The 20,633-nt window shown below is 44.3% G+C and overlaps 1 protein-coding gene across 1 annotated transcript in view; it reads right to left on the bottom strand.

Annotated features, from left to right (window-relative positions):
• Positions 1-11,268: 11,268 nt before the first annotated feature.
• PPP1CB (protein phosphatase 1 catalytic subunit beta) overlaps positions 11,269-20,633 on the bottom strand; it is a 70,995-nt gene continuing 61,630 nt past the window's right edge. The window contains exons 6-8 of the mRNA XM_074989818.1: positions 17,293-17,444; positions 13,637-13,771; positions 11,269-13,011 (exon numbers count right to left, since the gene is read on the bottom strand). Of these exons, the coding sequence (XP_074845919.1) occupies positions 12,907-13,011; positions 13,637-13,771; positions 17,293-17,444 (392 nt within the window). The 3' untranslated portion in view covers positions 11,269-12,906. The remainder of the gene's footprint in view (positions 13,012-13,636; positions 13,772-17,292; positions 17,445-20,633) is intronic.

Raw genomic sequence — 20,633 nt, 5'->3', positions numbered from 1 at the left:
AGCCCCACCACAATGGGCAGCAGCCCAGAACTCCAACCTCCACAACTCAGATGAAGACTGAGCAACTTTGCTTTGCAGGGGCCCTGGGTATAGCCCTGATTGTTACCCTGTAACAATGGCCCTGGCTATTATAAAGGAGAAAAACACTTACAGCACAGCCATTCCATGGAGATTTTATAGCACAGCAGGTGGGGGCTCAAAGAGAAAGGGATTGAGAACTCCTGTTTTGTCCAAGACTTCAGTCTCTTGGGTGGTAGAATGTGTCCATTGAGACTGCTTTTTGAACTACTGCTACACTTCAGGACCTGAGTATGCAAGTTGCTAGTTTACTTAACACTTGCATGGAGATAATGCAGGCTGTGGAGATTGCCCAAAAATCTTTGCACTATCAAATCACATAAAGACACTAACTCTGAAAAAAGTTACTGACTAGTATTATTGCTTTGCTCAGCCTACAAGTCATGTGGCTGTATGACAACAGGTATAGGTGCACTAATAGGGGAAGGAAAGCTGACTGATGACCAAGCTGCTTTCTGCCCAAGACATGCTGTCATCAAGTTGCGAACTGGATAGTGTCACACTGATTCTGGGTAACCCTGCTTACTCCCTTTCACCAGTTAATGAAATCATTCCCTGACTACACACATTTAGACTACACAGATTCATCACACACAACACAACAGCTGAAGGGCAGAGATTGAGGGGAAGACAAAGCAAAAGAATTAAAATATTTGTCAGCTAAATTTGAACCTTAAATTCATGCTGAACAGGTCAGAAGACATGACTTTATGAAATCCATTTACCAAACATTGGATAAAAACTGGTAATCATAAGCCTATCAGTATGACATTCCCTGTCAAGTCAATGGAGCAGCTGATATGGGACTTGACTGACAAAGAATTAAGGGAGGGTAATGTAATTCATGCAAATTAACATGATTTTATTGAAAACAGTGTCAAACTAATTTATTATGAATATACAAGTTTGGTTGATAAAAGTATTAGTGTTGATGTAATACACTTTTCTAAGGCATTTTATTTGGTACCATACATTGATTAATAAGCATAATCATGTAAAACGTATAGTGTTGTAGCTGAGGGTATTAGCAATACATAGTAGGTGAGGGTTTAAGTGGATCCTTTTCTGTGGGTGACAAAGACAAGCTTTCCAGCCTCAGGTCTGGAAGAAGAGCTCCTGTAGCCAACCAGGCTCGGGTTCCCCAGAAACGAGGCTGCACCCAGAAGGTGAGTGCTATATTTGGTTTACTGAAAGAGCGTGACACTTGCGACGGGAGCCCCAGAGACACCGCAGTCACCAGTGGGGGAAAACCCAACACGTCGGAGCTTCGCTCGGGGAGAGGCTCTGGAACAGGCCTCCTAACACGAGCTGATAAAGCTGAACTCATTAACATAAGATTGCCTAAAATTGCCTATGCATTTCTCATCACTCTCTCTTGTGGCCTACTGCCAGCCAGCGTAGCCTTGAAGTCTTGGCAAGTGCACCTTGTATACACTTGTTGTCATGGCAGGGTTAGCTGTTTTGCAGCTTTTCACCTTGCACAGACTCGTCTGTTTAGATTCTCCTGAGGATTCACGGAGGGGTCGGACTGCACCCTCGACCATTACAAAGTCTTCTCGCACCCTACACTCCGCCCTGTGACCCCTTTGTGAATTTCGAGGCTAGTAGGAATTAAGTGAGGTGCTTGATGCTCTTCTGGCAACACAGCGTGCACCTGTGGAACAGACTTGACAACAGCATATGAGAGCAGTGAAAGCAAAGTTACACAAAAGGGTGTAGTTTTGCAAGAGAGCAGGAGTATCACTGACACCTATAAAACATGTGTCCATGAGCTGTCCCACGGCCATACTGTGGGGCAGACAAAGGCAGACGTGTTGATGGCAGTCTGTGCCAACGTTACCCATACGTTGGAGCTGTTACTAATACGTGGGCCCCACTTTGCAGCTATTGCTACAGCAGTCCAGAGGTACCCATGACCCACCCCATTAAGGGGATCGGGGTTCGTACAGTAACGGGCGATACCCGTGACCCACTCAGTGTTCTGCAAAGCCCACACCACTGCTAGGATCTGCTTTTCCAGGGGGGTCTACCCACCTTCAGCTTCGCAGAGGGTTTGTGACCAGAAGCCGATAGCTGTTTTCCGCTGGGTTCCTACCTGCTGCCACAGACCCCCAGGATGCCATGTCGCCGACAGTTGTTACCTCTAGTTCAAACGGTGAGCCCTGCAGCAGTGCAGTGAGGCGGGCGTGTGCCACCACCGCCTCTTTGCAGAGATCAAAGGCTCGTTGGTGCTTCTCTGTCCAGTTCCACTGGGTGGCTTTGCGCACAAGCTCCTGTTACGATGGTGTCTAGGGCAGCTTGAACAGTCGGTTCATCTGGTCCCGAGACCATAACGCTGTCAATGTAGTGGTAGCAGGCCGTCCGGTCAGGGAGGTCCAGACGCTCCAGATTGACCTGCACTAGCTGATGGCAGATCGCTGGGGAGTGCTTAAAGCCCTGCGGTAACATGGTAAACGTGTACTGCTTTGTTAGCCATGTGAAGGCAAACTGCTCCTGACGCTCGGGATGAATGTCAATAGAGAAAAACGCATTTGCCAGGTCTATGACAGCATGCCACGGCAAGGCTGCCACAGTGATGTGCTCCAGGATGGTAACCATGTCCAGAACTACGGCCGTAAGCTCCGGGGTCACCTTATTGAGTTCCCGATAGTCCACTGTCATGCACCACGATCCATCCGGCTTCTTCACTGGCCAGATGGGGCTGTTGAAGGCACTCAGCATAAGGCGAATAATCTCTGCCTGTAGCAATGCAGCAATAGTGTCACTGATCTCGTACTCTCCACCAGGAATACGGTATTGCTTGACTGACACCGGGGTCTGGGGGACCGGCAAGCGCATAGGGTCCCATTTGGGATGTCCCCGCAGTAGGGGCTCCACAGTTCTGATTACCCGAATGTATCGGGGGTGCCCAAAGACAAACAGTCCATACTGCGTATCCACACACCGGCCATGCAAGACGTCCAGTCCAATGATGTATTCACCTAAAGGGGCAGCCAGCACAGTTGCCCAAAAGGGAGGGGCTTTCCCCAGCGTGAGGGTGACCTCCACCAAATAAGCAGTGGTCTCCACTCCTCCGAGGCCCTGCACGACCACCACATGACCCGCAGTCTGGGTAGAATGCGGAATGGTTACCTTGGCTCCAGTGTCTAACAGAGCTAGCACATGCTGCTCCCCACCCCGGGGCCACTTGATGGTTAATGGGATGAATGGGTGCCCGTCCCCTGCTACCTGTTGCACCGCCACAGCCCGTACCACAGGGCACCCGCCTCCCCGTCACTTCCTAGGGGGAAGGGTCCAGTCGACCGGGGCGCTGGGCTCGGTCCTCCCTCCAGCTCCCGTACCTTTCTGTGGTGCCTGAGTCTCACCAGCCCTCTTGGAGGCACCCACATCCTCACTCCGCTGGGTAGGCGGCAGTTGTAACCAACGCTTGTACAAGTCTGGTGTTGGCAAACCATTGATCTCCTCACGGGGCACTCCTGCTTTCAGCAAGTCCGTTCACATGGTTCTCCGGGTCACCCTAACACGCCCTTTCTCCTGTCCAGGGGCTCCCGCCCGACCACCTTTTCCTTTTGTGGTGCGGACCGCTTTCGCGCCTATGACAGCCTCTAACTGCATCAACGTTCCAACCAAGTCACCTACATTCCCGCCCGCTGCCATGACCATGGCCATAAGGGAGGCCTTCAGCTCGAGAGGGGCAAGATGTAACAGAGTGGCCTTGATGGATTTCTGGACCGCTATATCGTCCAGTCCCATGTCGATAAAAGCCACAGCCCACGCCATGCCCAGCTGCCACAGCGCACTCACCCCTTCTGGGATCGTATGCCAGGGCCTCATCAAGGCTTCCAGTTCCCCCGGGGAGGGGTAGACCTGGTCCACCGCTGCAGTCAACCAGCGGTACAGGGACGGCACTTCCACAGCATGTCCCTGTGCATCAGTTAGACCTTGCATAGTCTGCAGTGCCTGTCTGACCTGGGAATCCTGGGACAACACTCCCATCTGGTGGAGTTCCGCAAGCAGCAGCAACACAGTGTTGCCCGCGTTGTCCCATACACACACTAGCCAGGCCAAAAGGCCTTCCCCTGGCTCCTGCTTAAAACTCTTCACCATCTCCTGCAACTCACTTGTCTTAAACGTCCACCAGACCTCATTGCAGTGACCTCCTTCTGCCCTCAGCTCCCGAATGGGGCGTGCCTGTCTCGGGTCGGTTTACACAGCCTCCCCGTTCACCACCTCCTCCTCCTCAGACGAGGAAGAGCTCCAAATGTTACCATCCCAGGTCTCACAGTCCCCAGTGGCTAGCGCAAGGACCGCACGCACTTGGGCCGTTAACACCAGTTCTTTCCCTAATTTCACGCACCACCAATTCGCAACTCTTGCCGCCAACACCTCACAACAATGGGTTAACTCTTGTGTTTCTTTCAGACTGCGAGGTAACCACCTCCTGCGCTATCACGAGTGCATCTGCCAAATCGTGACATTCCTGCTCCTTCCCAGCCAGCGCCTTCTGCAAGCGGAGAAGCTCATCATCCAGGGCCCAGAGGGCAGTTAGGAAAAGCCACGCTACCTCTCCCACCGCCCTTTTTTCCGTCCCTGGCCAGCGGCTCAGCCGCAGCTGATGCAACACCTTCTACCTGCACCGGCGTCATGCCTGCTGCCTCCTGCAACTCCGGCCAGTCTGCCGGGGCTGCCCAACAGGCCACCATCCGCACTACCGGCCCCCATCGCTCCATCGAGGGCCATCCTGGTATGTGCTGCAGGGACAGTGCTGGCTTCCCTGCCTCCCCCGCTTTCGACCAAAAAGGCATCGTAGCTGGAGAACCCTGCTCGCTGCGCCAATTGTAGCCAACCAGGCTTGGGTTCCCCAGAAACGAGGCTGCACCCAGAAGGCGAGTGCTATATTTGGTTTATTGAAAGCGCATGACACCTGCGACAGGAGCCCCGGAGACGCCGCAGTCACCAGTGGGGGAAAACCCAACACGTCGGCGCTTCGCTCAGGGAGAGGCTCTGGAACAGGCCTCCTAACACTAGCTGATAAAGCTGAACTCATTAACATAAGATCGCCTAAAATTGCCTGTGCATTTCTTATCACTATCTCTTGTGGCCTACTGCCAGCGTAGCCTTGAAGCCTTGGCAAGTGCGCCTTGTATACAGTTGTTGACATGGCAGGGTTAGTAGTTTTGCAGCTTTTCACCTTGCAGACTGGTCTGTTTAGATTCTCCTGAGGATTCACAGAGGGGTCGGACTGCACTCCCGACCATTTAAGTCTTCTCGCACCCTACAGCTCCATATAAATTTGAAAGCTTCTCTGTCACCAACATGTTGATCCACTACAAGATACTAGTTCATCCACTTTGCCTCTAAAATTAAAATGACATGAAATGGCTTTTAACAAAATGGCTAATACAGCTCAATGCAATTACAAATAGGAAATGGGCATTGAGCAGGAAAGTTTCCAAAGGAGTCTCAGATTTCTTCTTAGTTCTCTACTGTTCAACAGTTTTATCAATGACCGGGGGGGGGGGGGGGGGGGGAGGGCGGGGGACAAAATCATTACTGATAAGTTTTCAGGTAACAAACATTGGGAGAGTGATAAACAACGGAAAGGCTGCTGATTTGGAGTGCTTGGTAAACTGGGCACAAGCAAACAATGTTTTTTTTAATATGACTAAATGCAAACATCAAGGAACAAAATGTAGGCCATACTTACAGAATGGGTGACTATCCTGGGAAGCAGTGCAAAATCTGGGGGGTGTGTAGATAACTGGCTGAACATGAGCTCCTAGTGTGGCATGGATGACAAAAGAGCTAACCTGATCCTGGAATGTGTACAAAAGGGCATCTTGAGTAGGAGTGCAAAACTTATTTTCCCTCTGAATTTGGCAATGGCAAGGCAGCTGATTGAATACTGGGTCCACTTCTGATGTCCACCATTCAAGAGGGTGGTTGATAAATTGGAGAGGGTTCAAAGATCAACAAGAGCTAAAGGGATGGAAAACAAGCCCATTAGTGACTGAGCTCCTTAGATTTTTTTTTGCTTAACAAAAAGGTTGTAAAGGGGTGACTTCATTACAATCTATAAATGTCTACTTGGGGAATAAATATTTAAGGCCGGACTTTTCAGTCTAGCAGAGAATGATCCAATAGCTGCAAGTTGAAATTAGGCAAATTCAGACCGAAAACATCCCCCTACTTTAAAAAAAACACAAAACAGTGAGCGCAACCAACCACAAACAATTCACCAAGGATTACGGTGAATTCTCTATCACTGACTCTTTAAAAGAGGCTTCCACCTCCCCTCCCCCCCCAAAAAAAGCTCTGCTCTGGGAACTATTTTGGGGGAGTCCTTTGACCTTCTGTATAACGGACTAAATCATCAAAATCATGCCTATGGCCTTAGAATCTTAAAAAAAGGGCATGACTAGCATATGCAAAGATGACAGAATATTCAAGAAAGTAAACCACAGACGACACCTGAACATAATCTTGTTTACTATCCCAGGGGTTGCTATATAGTACCTATTTATTTTTTTGCTTTATGCTGACATTCCAAGTAGTGTCTATCTTTACATAAAGTGCATGTAAAAGTTTTGATAGTTTAGACTGAAGATTAACTTGTGAACTATCTTGCCTCATTTATAAGGTGACCATATGTCCCCCAGCAAAATATGGGACGGGGGAATGACCCCTGTCCCAGCCAAAATGGGACAGATGGTCACCTCTCTGGACCACCGGAAACAGGGCTGCCACCCCACCAGCAAAGCTCCTGGCTTCCCCGAGCTGCGGGTGGCAGCCCATGCCAACACACAGGTCCAGCTCCCTGCTGTCCCAGCTAGGGGAAGCCAGGTAGGTCTGGCTCCAACCCCACTGCAGTCACAGTTCTCCCCTTCCCCCCACTGGCTCAAACCCCCTTGAGTCTGCAGCTCCAGCCACTCCCTCGGCTCCAGCAGCCCCACTCAACACCCCATGGCTCCAGCTCCAACCCCCACTGTCCATGCCCTGGATCCAACCCCAATGAAGCCCGTTTGCCAACCCGTGGCCCCAGCTCAGCTCCAGCCCCCATTAGGGGAAGCCGGGCAGCAGCTGGGCTGCCACTCGGTCTGGCTCCCAGCTCCCTCAGCTGGGAGAAGCTGGTGAACTCTGAAATACAGGGCAATTAGCCCCTTTTGTAAAATAAATCAGGACACCAGAAGGGTACCCAAAATACAAGGCTGTCCAGCCAAAAACGGGATGGATGTCACCCTACTCATTTGTAATTGCTAGCATCTGTATCACTTACATAAATTTGTTTATATGGAAGGAGCATGTCTATCTGTAGTGGTTTTAACACAATTTATCAACTAGGAAGAAGGAAAACTAGCACTATATGATAGGCCAGCTCTCTACAATGCAACTAGCAGTCTCTTTGGACCATTCTGAGAACCAATACATTAAAGCAGCAGTTTCAAACTTGAGGCCCCTGAGGGTAGCTTAAAAAAAAAAAAGTATAATGATTAGGAATTAAAAATTGTGCTTCTGGAATTGCACCCAGAAATTTACATTTGTAGTGTCAACCAGCTCTGTGACCAAGTGTGGGGGGAGTGTGTGTGTGGCATTATCTGTTACTGCTTCCTCTGCAGCAGCGGGTGCAAAGCAAGAGGACTGAAGCTGTTCTCTGTGGCATGTTGCAGTTAGCAACTTCACTCATGCTTCTCCATCACCTGCAAAGCTGCGAGAACCTCGGAGGGAAAGGTGCTTGACTGGCTCTGCCTGAGTTCAAGTGAGCCCCTAGCAATAAACAGCATTCCCTATTCCCTCCACTCCCATGAACAAGTAATTGTTGGCCAAAGATTTTCTGCCCAGCTGGAAATGGTTACACAGAACTATACACCAGCTGTGAATAGCTAGAGTGTAGCACACAATAGCCACTCACCTTTTATTCAGGCCCATGTGGATTGTAGGAAAGAAGCTAAATATGCTGAATATGCTGCCAAGGCCTCATTCACATTGACAGAATCCTCGCAGGGGAATTTGGGGATGGTTTTTGTTTAGGTTTTTTTTTTTTTTATTACCTGAATGGGGCAGATGGAGCAGAGCAGGCCAAAGATTCTCCCCTTGTGTATCAGTAGCCTGTTAGTGCAATATATTATTGCAGTGACATTCAGCTATGTACAATTCAGCAGACCCCAAGTCACCTCTCTTCAGATTCTCATGTCCACATGTCTGCCATGGCCCAACAGAAATATTTTTGGAGACACAAAAGTTGATCTGGATCAAAATCATTCACTGCTGTTTTCTCAATAAAAACTTCACAGTTTTGCTCCAGTGAATAGTTTCTGTATTTAGTGGCTGCTACCAACATTAATGCTTAGAAAGCAAAGTGCAGAAAAATCAGACTGGCCATCCACCCAAACACTGAGTGACTCTACTGGCCAATACTGGACCAGTTACACCAGCAGTACCAACACTGCACCAGTGGAGACTGCCAATGGCAAACCACACTGCAGTATAATCTTGCTTCTCAAGACTAACTTAAAGGTTATTATAGGATTATGAACATTTGTGTGGACAAACACTGCAAGTGTGTTATAGCAATCACATGCCAACATTTCTGTAGCAGACACACTGTTCTAATGACTTATTTCACAATGACACTTAAAATCAAAGTATCTCCACTTCTCCCACCATGTTTTTTGTTAATGTGAGAAACTGGGGGACAGACCATTTCTGTGCCTCAATCAACCACCTGTAAAATGGAGATACAGTTCCATTCCTTTGTAAAGTGCTTTGAGATTACTATATAAAAAGAAGGAAAAAAAAATGAACTACAGTCTCAACCATAACAACCTTCAAAATTTTGAATCTGGGAAGTTTAATTAAAAATCACATTATAGCAATATTTAGAAACTCCCTAAAACTAGGCCCCTAATTCCTTCAACTCTCACCATGCATCAGGATCACTGTTTCTTGTAAGATGTCCACTTGTGCAGCCACTTTGGAGAAATTCAAATGTCACCCAGCTGATTAACGGAGGATACACATTCCTCAGTGGACAAAATTTATTTTGCACATGGATGGAAAAAATGAGACGGAACAGTGGTCAGGACAATGCTTTTAAAGTACCAAATACCATCAGATCTTCCAAAATAACTGGGATCCCTCATTCCTGCTTCTTAGCTCTCCAAAGTGTAAGCCACCTAGTGAACTTCCAAGCATGTGAAATTATGAAATCCACTCATGTATGACATAAATCTGAAAGTACTTTTGCTTCAGTTAAATTTGCACTTCAAAGCAGTTAAAGGTTAAGTGCTCTATTTTCACTGTTACTTTTACATAAGTGGGACATTCAAGCTTCTTCTTAAACTTGGCATCCTAGCTCAGGTTTGTTATCATAAAAGTTGTTTGTTACACTTCACATCCAATTTAGTCCAGGATTAAAAAGCCTGATAAATTGTATTCAACATTGTTACGTGTATGATTACATCATTATAGAATACACTAAGACTGCTTGTTTGAGGACTATAGGCATTAGCTTTTAACTTTGTTATGTTTTTGTTTGCCCTCAAACATTCAGAAGTGTCAAAACAGGTCTTTCCTTGTTTTGCTAAATGTTTTAGATGTGGAACATGAGCTGTCAGCCGTCAACAGTGTAGGGATAGTCATTCTAACAGACACTTAACACTTACAATAAAATACTAAACTCAAATCACTTCTCAGTCAAATTTCATTGGTATGGAATCACCATTGTATAATGAAAGTTCTCCACAACAAACATTACACAACACCTCAATTTCTATTATAAGAGGAAAAAGGATTTAAAAAACAAAACAAAAACTAAGACTCTGAAGACACCTGAATTCTCTTCTGAAGATCACCCTGAGGGAACATTTGAAACATATGCAATCACATTAGTTTAGTACACTACGCAATTCTAGACACTGATACCCGCATCCCTTGCTAAACAAGTACTTTACTTATGAGTACTCACTAAAACGAGGGACACATGTACCTACCTTTGTTCACTAGACAAGTGAACTCCCCACTGCTTAAACAAGCCTCACCCCACTCCCCGCAACCCCAACCCACCTCATCCTGAAACACCTCCCACCCAACCCACTGCAGCCTGAAACCCCACAGCCTCAACCCACTGCAGCCTGAACCCCCACCACTCACTCCTCAGCCCCAACTCACTGCAACCTGAAACCCCTCCACCCACCCCACTGCCACAGCCTGCCTCAGCCTGAACCCCCCCACAGCCTCAACCCACTGCAGCCTGGACCCCCCCTACCCCCGCTCACTGCTCAGCCCCAACCCACTGCAGCCTGAATCCCACCCCGCCCGCGCCACTGCCACAACCCGCCTCAGCCTGAACCCCCCACAGCCCCAACCCACTGCAGCCTGAAACCCTTCTGTCTGCACCACAGCCACAACTCACCTCAGCCTGAACCCGCCCCCCCATAGCCCCAACCTGCCGCAGCCTGAAACACCCCCGCCCGCCCCACAGCCACAACCCGCCTCAGTCTGATCCCCCCATGGCCCCAACCCACTGCAGCGTGAAACGCCCCTGCCCTCCTTGTGGGCCCAACCCACTGCAGCCTTAACCCCCCACCCCCTCCTGCCCGCCTCATGGTTTTAACCCTCCCAATCCCCACCAAACCCAGGGTTGACCTACCTTCCAAAAGGAGCGCCGCTCCTTTACTGAGTTACGAGCACTTGGAACGAATCAGAGACTTTCACGTGTATTTTAATGGGAATTTAGTGTCCCTCTTACAAGTTTTCACCTACAAGCAGAAGTTTGGGAACGAGTTGTGCTCATATAGTGAGGGATGAGCGTACTTCAGAATACAAAAAAGCATTTTCAAATTCTGATTAGATTCTGAAGGATCATTCTACTCCTCGCTCATTCTGGGGGGGAAGGGTATTTTGGAGACAAGCATTCGGGCAGAAATCCAGCCTTTCAAAACTTGAACTGATAATACTGATACAGTAATCACTGATGAATTCAGAAAAGTATGTACAGCAAGCATGAAGTCACAATACAGTAAACATTCTGATAATCAATGGCCATGTTAAAAAAACAATCCCCACAACTATAATAAGCCACTGTCCAAACAACAGCTGATCCTGTTTGCCTGATGGACAGAAAGGCAAGTAGTACATCAACCACTGAGTAGCAAATGAAAAAGGTTTTAAAATAACCAGACAGTCTGCAAATCAATTAGACAACTTTTACTAAATGAAAAACTACATTTAAAATATGCATTTAAAACAAAATGGAATTAGAAAAAAACAAATCCATTTTAAAGAACTTTCTCACTGTGTCAGAAATCAATCTCTTGCATCATATACTGTGCCAGTTCATAAAACATATGCTACCAGAATCCTCAGTTTAACATTTTCGAAGACAATATTAAAGTCAAGAGTTTTACATCTACTGTTGCACATTAGAATGGTATAAATCTGAAGCTTCCCCCAAAGAATCTTACAAATTTGCCATGTTCAATAAAAACTTTTATAATCATGTCCAATAGTGTTACATCCTAACATCACAAATCTGTGTCTTGCAATTTTTACTGTACTACTTTGTGACTTCCCTATACCTTGCCACTTTTCATCAATATGACCCTTTTTAAGAAAGGAGAGAACAGGAAAAGAAATACTACATAACTCTTGATCATGTACAGAAATTATTGCTACTATAGTACACTACAAAGCAAAAGTCTATACAATATATGAACTTTGATCATGAAAATCCAGAATATAATCTTTAGTGACATAAGCCTTACAATCAAACAGAACGTTCACATGGCAATATTAGACAATGCAACCACCACTAGTCAGTTAACCTACTGTTCACTGATCACCACCCTTTAAATACACCCTCTTATGAAAAACTTCAGCTTTTCAAGGCTTATCAAATAAAGATCTTCATGTTTTGTGGAGCTATGCAAGATGCATCTTGATGCAGATAGAACATTACTGGGAAGCTAAGCATGCCAAAGGTGTTTTGTGCTAATAAAACCTAAAAGCCAAGGTACCACATAATCACATTACCAACTCATAGGCAATACCATTTTTGTCCTAAGTGACGTGCCATTGCACAGTGTAATGTCAATAATTTAAAACAATGTAGTGTACAAATCTGTTTTGTGGACGTTTAAGTTAAAAAGCAAGACAGTCTTCTGTCCTTCAAACAATGTTGACTGTCAGGGTGCTTTATTGGGTCACTGGATTTAACAGAGTTTGGCTTTATTATTCACCATTATCCTATCACCGCTTTTGTTACAATGGGGCACACATTTAAAGAGCAAGATAACAAAGAATGGGAAAAGCAAAATCAGTGGCTGTCCTAAAAAGCCCCTTCCTTATTTCTTTAAAAAAAAAAAAAAAAAAAAAAAAAAAAGCCAGGGAACATGACTGGATACCATAGTTGCATTATTCTAGCTACAAAATAACCGAAGTAAAAGCAATCAAGCAACAATAAGACCACATTACACAAATGAACATCATGCTCTCATCTGGTTTAACTATTACATCAAGTTTTAACTGGGATGTTGGTCAACTTTAAAAACCGTGATAAGTGAATATATAATTCAATAGATATTTTTTAATCTGGATTTTACTCTACATTGGATATTAGAACTTGGCGCTAAACTTGTTACAATACAGTGTCGCACATCCTTCTACTAGAAAAATTAGTAAAGATCCTTTACCCGTCTCTTTAAGTTAAACGTGTGACATCATAAAGGGTGTCAAATGGCTGGATGGTTTTACAGTGCACACTTATTATATACTGTAATATGGAGTTTTGTCCTTGATAGATTTGATGGTGTTCTGATATTGTTCCTTTCTTCACCTCTTCTTCGGTGGATTAGCTGTACGCGGTGGAGTGACTGGACGTCCAGAATTCAATCCACCATACTGGTACTTGGCCTTCTTTTCAGATGGTTTCAATATCTTTGAAAAAACAAGGAAAAAATTTCAGTAATTCTATGACAAGATACATTCCATATTACAAGCCAACGTGGCAATTCAAATTTTTGACTGCATTTTGTTTACCTTTGCGGAGCAAAAACAAAGAATATAAACCTTATTCCACTAGTGTTCATATACTACCCTCTATAGACTGACAATTTCCAACTGCCTTTGATTGTTTTTATTCTAGTTAGGTAAAAAACAGAACTGCTAGTATGTCACTTCTCTGAAGCAGAAAGAAAACACTAGTTGAAGAGAGGAGTCATAGTACAGGGTGCCATCAACTCAAAATAAGGATTTGTTCTCTGTCCAGAATTTGACTAAGAAAGATTAACTCAAGTTCTAAATGTGCATCTGTCAACACAGACAAGAATCTAGCACATGGCAACTATGGAACATGGCAAGTTTATTTAAGGAATTCCAAACCTCTCAACGAGCTTCCTGTGGCAAAACTGGTTTGATACCAGCCTGCTGTGTAGACTGTCTTCTTCTTCACTTATTTTCTATTAGTTCATTTGTGGTGCATGGTTAGTGTCAATTTATAGTTTCTAAAAACCTGTTCTAAAAAAGAACACTGACTAAATTTTAATATAACAGCACAGTATACCTGAAAGGAACACATCAAAGTTTCATCCACACTCATCATGCCTCCAGCATTATCAAACTCTCCACAGTAATTTGGAGCTGAAAATAGGGTGACCAATTGTCGTTTAGCAAAGAATTCATACCCATCTTCAACCACCTGTCAATGGGAGGGGGAAAACAGTTAAAGTCAATATAGCTATCTAAAGAAAAACCCTGCAAGCATTAGATTCATTCTACCAAGTAAAACTCGAGTCCTCAGGCAGGTACTAATAGGAACAACATTTAATGGACAGCGATAAACACAGACCACTGGGCCATGGTGCCAAATCAGAAAATAAAGTATCTGAAATCAAATAGCTTAAAAACCAACTACAGCTAGCATGTTGATAAGTATGATTATTTCAAATTTGAAGTCTGAAGTTTGGTAAACATGCTCTCAACTGATAAATATTTGGAAACCTTATTAGTGCAAGAGAGAAGTTTTGTAATTCACACAAATGTTTTAGATAATATGTTTAAAGATGCCATAACAGTACTGCATCCCATATAATTCTCTTATTCTACTTTGGCACCAGCAACATGCTACAATTCTAATAGGTATGTCTTTTAAAAAGAGAATGTGGATGAGTTCATCTCCTGTTGGACCAATTTCTGATGGTAAGAGACCTTTGAGCCACACAGAGCTCTTCTTCAGGTCTGGAAAAGGTACAACCAGCATAACAGCAATATGCAACACAGAACAGGTAGTTTAGTGTAAATACTTAGCATATATTCTAATCTAGGAGACTGTTCAAGGTAGAGTGGTCTGTTAACACCTCTACAGTCAAAGGATAAAAGGGGGCTACTGGATTACTAGTGTAGGGTATCTAGTGTCCAGTCAGTCCATGGCTTTTCAATGTCTAGCAGAATGATGACTTTAAGCGACCAGACCCATACTTTGATAGTGTTGTTCAGGTTTCTTCTCATGAGGACAACAGAGGTGAGATGCAGAGTGACTGCCTTGTGGTAAGTGTTCAAGTGCAGGTGATTTTACGTGTCTTACTTCCCACTTGAGTTTGAGAGCACAGTTAGTCTGGTTTTACTCACTTATTGGGACGTGGGGTGTTCTGAATGAGATAAATTACCTGTTGTGATAGGGATATGTAAGATTCATGGATCTGTAAAGGAGCAGATCACTGTAGCGGTAGCACTGTAGTTTTGCATTTGCTTTGTAAGGGTCTGGAGCAGCTTTGAGTTGGTATGTCCTGGTCTACGTGCCACTAACTTCAGATGAGGAGCTTGGAAAGACTGGGGGTTGTTTGACTAGATGCGGAGATTCCCGAAAGATTTTTTTCAGGAAGGGTTCCCTGCAAGTACGGATGGCAGTGTGAGGTGACAGATGATAACTAGGGGAGTGCGGTAGAGTGTGATTATTTCTGTACGGCAGACCCCTTATTTACGTGAAGGTTGTGTTCATGGGCAACCTTGTGTAACTCAAATTTTGTGCAAGTCAAGGGGAGGTGGGAACCAGGTGGCAGCCTGACTCCCAGCTCCCCTGTGCTTGTGGGAGCCGTGAAACTGACCATTGCTGGTCAGCTTCCTGGCTATCAGAGTGGCAGGGAGCTGGGAACCTGGTGGCAGCCTGGCTCCTGGCTCCCCTTCACTGGCAAGAGCTGGGAAACTGACCAGCGATGTGCTGGTCAGTTTCCTGGCTCCTGTCAGGGACAGCAGCAGAGAGCCTGACTCTTGGCTGCTGCCTGAAAGGAGCGGGGAAACTGCTCCCGCCAGGGGCAGCAGCTGCTCCCATCACCGGTACGGCTGAGAGTCAAGCTCTTGGCTGCCACCCTGGACAGGAGCCAGAAAAACTAAGCAGTGCAGCAATTGGTCAGTTTCCCTGCTCCAAGTGGCAGGGAGCTGGCACCTGGCAGCCCAGAGCCAGGCACCAGATCCCCGCCACTCAGTCACTTTAACCCAAGATATGTGCAAGTCGAGTGCACATCTCTCAGGATTCTACTGTACTGTAGCAAGTTCTCTCACATTCCATAAATGTGATCCACTTCCTTGATGGAGCGTCCTCCTTTGGTGAAAGTGGTTTGAAGTGTATTAAGATACGTATTCCCGACTTCTCAGAGCACTTTCTTTGGTATCTGAGTGCCTAGTGGTAACATAACAGATTCCTTGTATGCTTGAGGTGGTTACTGAACTTAAGACAGTTCTGTTGATCTGTGGGTTTCTTGTATATGGATCCGCTAACTACACATGATAAACCAAGGTTAGACAATTTTTTCAAGGGGATAACTTCAACAATTTGGAAAGTGGTTACAGGCTGCACTTTTCTACTATATTAAGGGAGTTGGTACAGCAAAGAATTGTGAGTGAGGGCAGAGGGTTGGGGTGTGAGGGTCAGGATCTAGCCAGGAGATTCTTACCATAGATGACTCCAGCCCAGGAGAGTACTCAGGCAGGCTGCCTACCTACTACGGCCTCACATGCGTCTCAAAGCAGCTGGCTTCTGGGACAAGCGTGTCTCTTTGTGCCTCTTATGGGGAAAGGGGCAGCAAGTCTCCATGTGCTGAACCCACAACCACTACCACTCCCATTTACCCAACACTATCTTACCTTGCATTTAGCTGTTATACTGGGAGGATCTGACCCAGACTTGAGGAGCTCTATGTGGCTCAAAGGCTTGACTGTCTCATCAACAGAAGTGTTATTAAAAAGAATGCCTGAATAACTGATACACTGGCAGCAGTGCCATCTAAAGGTACTGATCTCAAAACACTTATGTCCATCACAATTATTGCAGCTGGAGAAAGGGTCTGTGATTAAGTTAGTGGAGAGTGATACACAAGTTTGCAAAGTCCATGCGCAAACCTGTTACAACACATGCAATAAAAACTTGCATCCTTTTATTTTCCAGAAACAATGAAAACTAACTCCCAGATGGGAACCAGTCTCCAGAAGTCAATTGTTAGTCTACAAAACTTTTGAATAGAAACATTTAATATTAGTCATCTGTGCACTTGAGCATTACATTAGGCAGTTTCAGAATCAAATCACATCAGACTATTCCATGGGAAATTTACATATATATATATTTGAACCAGAAAAAAAAGGTACCAACTCTGGAACACAATTTCAACACAATCCAATGTTTGATTTCCACAATTTAAAGAGGCTCAGTACTTCTGAAAAAGTATGTGTTAAGCTGGATGCCCAAAAATGTAGACAGCCAAAAGCAGATGTCACTTAAGTTGTATTGCTCAGTGCCCCACAAAAAAAATCAAGATTAGAACTCAAGCCTTGGAACCCATGCTTATGTTTAAGCGACCAGTTTACATCATTCTTGAAATCTAGGCACCTAAACTATACCAGTAAATTATTCACATGCTTCCACTGAACAATAGCCACAGCAATTACATAAGGAGAGCAAGGTATGCATGATATCCCACTTGTTGAAACCAAAATATAAATATTCACAATACTGGTTTCTGAGGAACACCTCTATACTTGATACTTCTGAAAGTACCAAAACAATTACCTCTGATCAAAATGTAAATGCTACATTGGAAAATGGATTCCGCAAATTAAGATACAAGTGGTATCCTAAATATAAATGAACATGATACTTTGAGGTATTAGAGATTGAAAGAAAGACTAGAAGTAAAAATCTGAAGTAGCAAAGGGTAGAGTTCCTACCTGATGAGCTCGACAGATCAAATCCAGATCATGACGGTTCAGAAATTTACTGACCACATCTGCACCAAAGGTAAATGAGACCCCACGATCATTTTCACCCCATCCTTGAACATCTTTGTCCGGATCTGACCACAGCAAGTCACACAGCAAGCCTTTGAAAGACAGTAATCTTAGAAGATGTCCTAATATTCACATTTTTTAAGAAAAGGAATAACCCTAGAACTGGAGGGATTAACATCAATTAGTGACTACTTATACAAATACTGTATGATGAAAAGCCCTCCTCAAAAGAAGGCAAATTATTTGAAAAGTGTCTTTGAAATGAGCCTTTTGGTTAAGATCATATTCTCGATCCTTGAAAATAAACCTGTTTAAAAGTTAAATTTGAATTTAAAACACAAAATACACTAAGACCTAAAAGTCATTCTGACCTCTTACCACTTTTAAATTTAACAAAAAAAAAAAAGATGATGAATCTATGAGTCCCTAACAAAACCTCTGAGATAAAGATTGCTTTCTGTGTATAGACAGATTGAAAGGGAAAAAAAATGAACAGACAAAAAAGAAACCCTAACAGCTTTTATTACTATAGCACAAGAAGTCAGCTTCAAGAACGCGAGAAGCCAGCTTTTCCAAAAGATACGGGCAAATGGAAACTTACATTTCAGACAGTCTCACTTACGCATATTTGAACTTTTTCCCCAGGCTGACCTGAAATATTCAGCTTGATTCACTGACTACAGTTAATCCACCTATTTGATAAAATCATTTAGTTATAGATATGAAACATGTTTTGACAAGAGACGCTCATGTATCTGAAATATTTAAGGTTTGTTTTGTTTAATAAAAATTATGCTTATGTTTAATTAAATTGCAGTTACCAGTCTAATACAGCAGATCAACACAACTCATGAGCAAAACCCTATCTAGTAAATACATCATTCACCATTCTCCAATACACTAAAAAATGTGCAATTGGGGCTGCTTCTACACTCGGGAGGGGGCATGGTAATGAGGCAATCCAAAGCAGACTAATGAAGTGCTAGCATGCATATTCAGTGCCTCATTAGCATAAGAGCAGCTGCATGAATTTTGAAGTGCAAACTTCAAATTGCAGATGGACAGTGTAGATGTGGACAGCTTCAACATAAGCGCCCCACTTTGACATTACCTTATTCCCACAAAACTAGATAGGAGTAAGGGAATGTCTAAGTGGGGCGTTTATTTCAAAGTCACCTGCATCTACACTGTCAATCTGCGATTCGAATCTGTGCTTTGAAATTCATGCAGCTGCCAAATATATATTGACCTGGACCCATAACTGGACCCTTTGGGGCCCAGAAGAATATGTGGAGTTGGTGAAATAGGCTTAATAATGTCTCACCTGGGATAAAAGGGGGCTGCTGACCTAGGCCTTTGAAGCAGCTAGAGTATCTGTGGGTTTGCTTGTTTGGCTTCTGGCTGGCCAGTGGGGTTGGCAGAGGTACATTTGTGGCTAGTTTGATTTGCCTTAATAAGAAGGAAATCCAAGCCTAGGCTGTAAGGGGCCTGGCTGTAAGCAATATACTTTTATGAGTTGGTTCCCTTAGTGTGCCCAGAACCTACTTCATATTACACCCCATTTTGGGGGTTTCCAGAGACCAGGTTTCAGACCAACCCTGAATATGTCAACAGAACAATTTTTAGCCCAGCAGCCTGAGCTCAAGTCAGCTGACCTGAGCCATGGTAGCCATGCTGTGAACACTTTATTCCAGTGTACATGTATCCTTAGGTAACAGCTGTATGAGAAAATGCACCAGAAGCATAGTACAGTACACACTAACCAGAAAAACCACTCTGAAGGTGTTTCTGGTAAGTGTTTCATAATCTTGCATGAAGGTGTTTTCAATTTCTCACACTGATCCTGTTCTGTCCTTACTTGTCCTATCCCCACCAACATTCACTTGTCTGTATTTAACAGGTCATTCAAGAAACTGCATGGAAACCCTCAAGTATTCGAGTCTACCTGAAATGCTAAAATCTACCACCTGCATTCAGTAATCGGCATCTGTAAGAGTACTAATCAAAAAGCGAGCTGTGTTAAAATGGTAAAAGAACCTCTCTTCTATATTTGGACATACGTTGAGAGGGGCGGAAGGCAGCATCACTGCCATCCCTGATGGCTCTTCAACGACAACTTCTATAAGAACATGACAGAAGTTACTCTAGAGCTTTAACTTTTTGGGCTGCACCTGTTCGCTGGGTGAAGGAGATTGCCTTTGCAACATTACACAAGAGTCAGTGCAGAATTATATAACTTGTACAGTTTAACGGAAGTCTTCATAACATTTTGGTTTCAGCTACACAATTATGACAGTTACCACACTATGTTTAATAATTTTAAGATATCAGAATACCATGAAAACAGCACACAGACTGAACCGTAGTATGCTCATTAATACACAAATAGTTATGAAGACATTGGAAAGCACAGTGGTAATTTTCTCATGAGCATTCTCATTAAACGTTCATAATTCATTGCCAGACTATACCAACTATTTCCACTTTCTCACATCAAATCTATAAAGGTGCAAATACTATTTAAAAATTATGGGAGACAAAAGTAAAGTTAGGCCTTCGGAGGAGAGCAGGGGAACTCCAATAGCTAGAGGCACACAATGGAATGGTCATACAAAGGAATTCCCAGCTTTATTTTTAGAAAATTAGATGTTAAATTTCAATTTCAGTGGCTTCTCTGAAGATAAAATTTAAGGTAGAGAGGACGATGAGTCCACTGGTTCTCAAACTGTGGATCAGGACTTCCCAAAGAAGGTCTGGCATTAGACTTGCTGGGGGTCCTGGTTCAAGCCAAAGCCCAAAGACACACCACCAGGGGTGGAAGATGAAATCCCAGGGCTTCAGCCTGGGGTGCTTGGGCTCAGGTTACAGGTTCCCCACCTGGGACTGAACCCCATTGGCCTTTGTCTTTCACCCTTGCCTGGGATGGCAGGACTCAGGTTTTGGTCCCCCACTTCTGAAAATGAAAAAAAAAAATGCTACGTGACCACAGAAAGGTATGTGGGGAGGGTGTACTGCAATGGGGCTTGAGAACCCCTGATCTAGTCTGACCTCCTACAAACAGATAAATATTTCCCAATAATTTCTACATCAAAGTTTAATAACTTGTGGCTGAACGAGATTGGAGAAACAGCCAAGTCATGAGATTTACCGCAATGATTAATAATTACCACATTTTTCAGAAGTATCTTCAAATAAGTTCCTCCCTCCCCCTCAAAATAAGTTGGTTTTCCCTATTTGATGTTTATAAGACCAATCCTCTTTCCTCTCTATACAAGTACAAA

Source organism: Carettochelys insculpta, chromosome 3 (genome assembly GCF_033958435.1).
Source record: "Carettochelys insculpta isolate YL-2023 chromosome 3, ASM3395843v1, whole genome shotgun sequence".
NCBI classification, from domain to species: Eukaryota; Metazoa; Chordata; order Testudines; family Carettochelyidae; genus Carettochelys; species Carettochelys insculpta.
The sequence above is the reverse complement of the archived record's forward strand: the minus strand, read 5'-3'. Positions and strand labels throughout refer to the sequence as shown.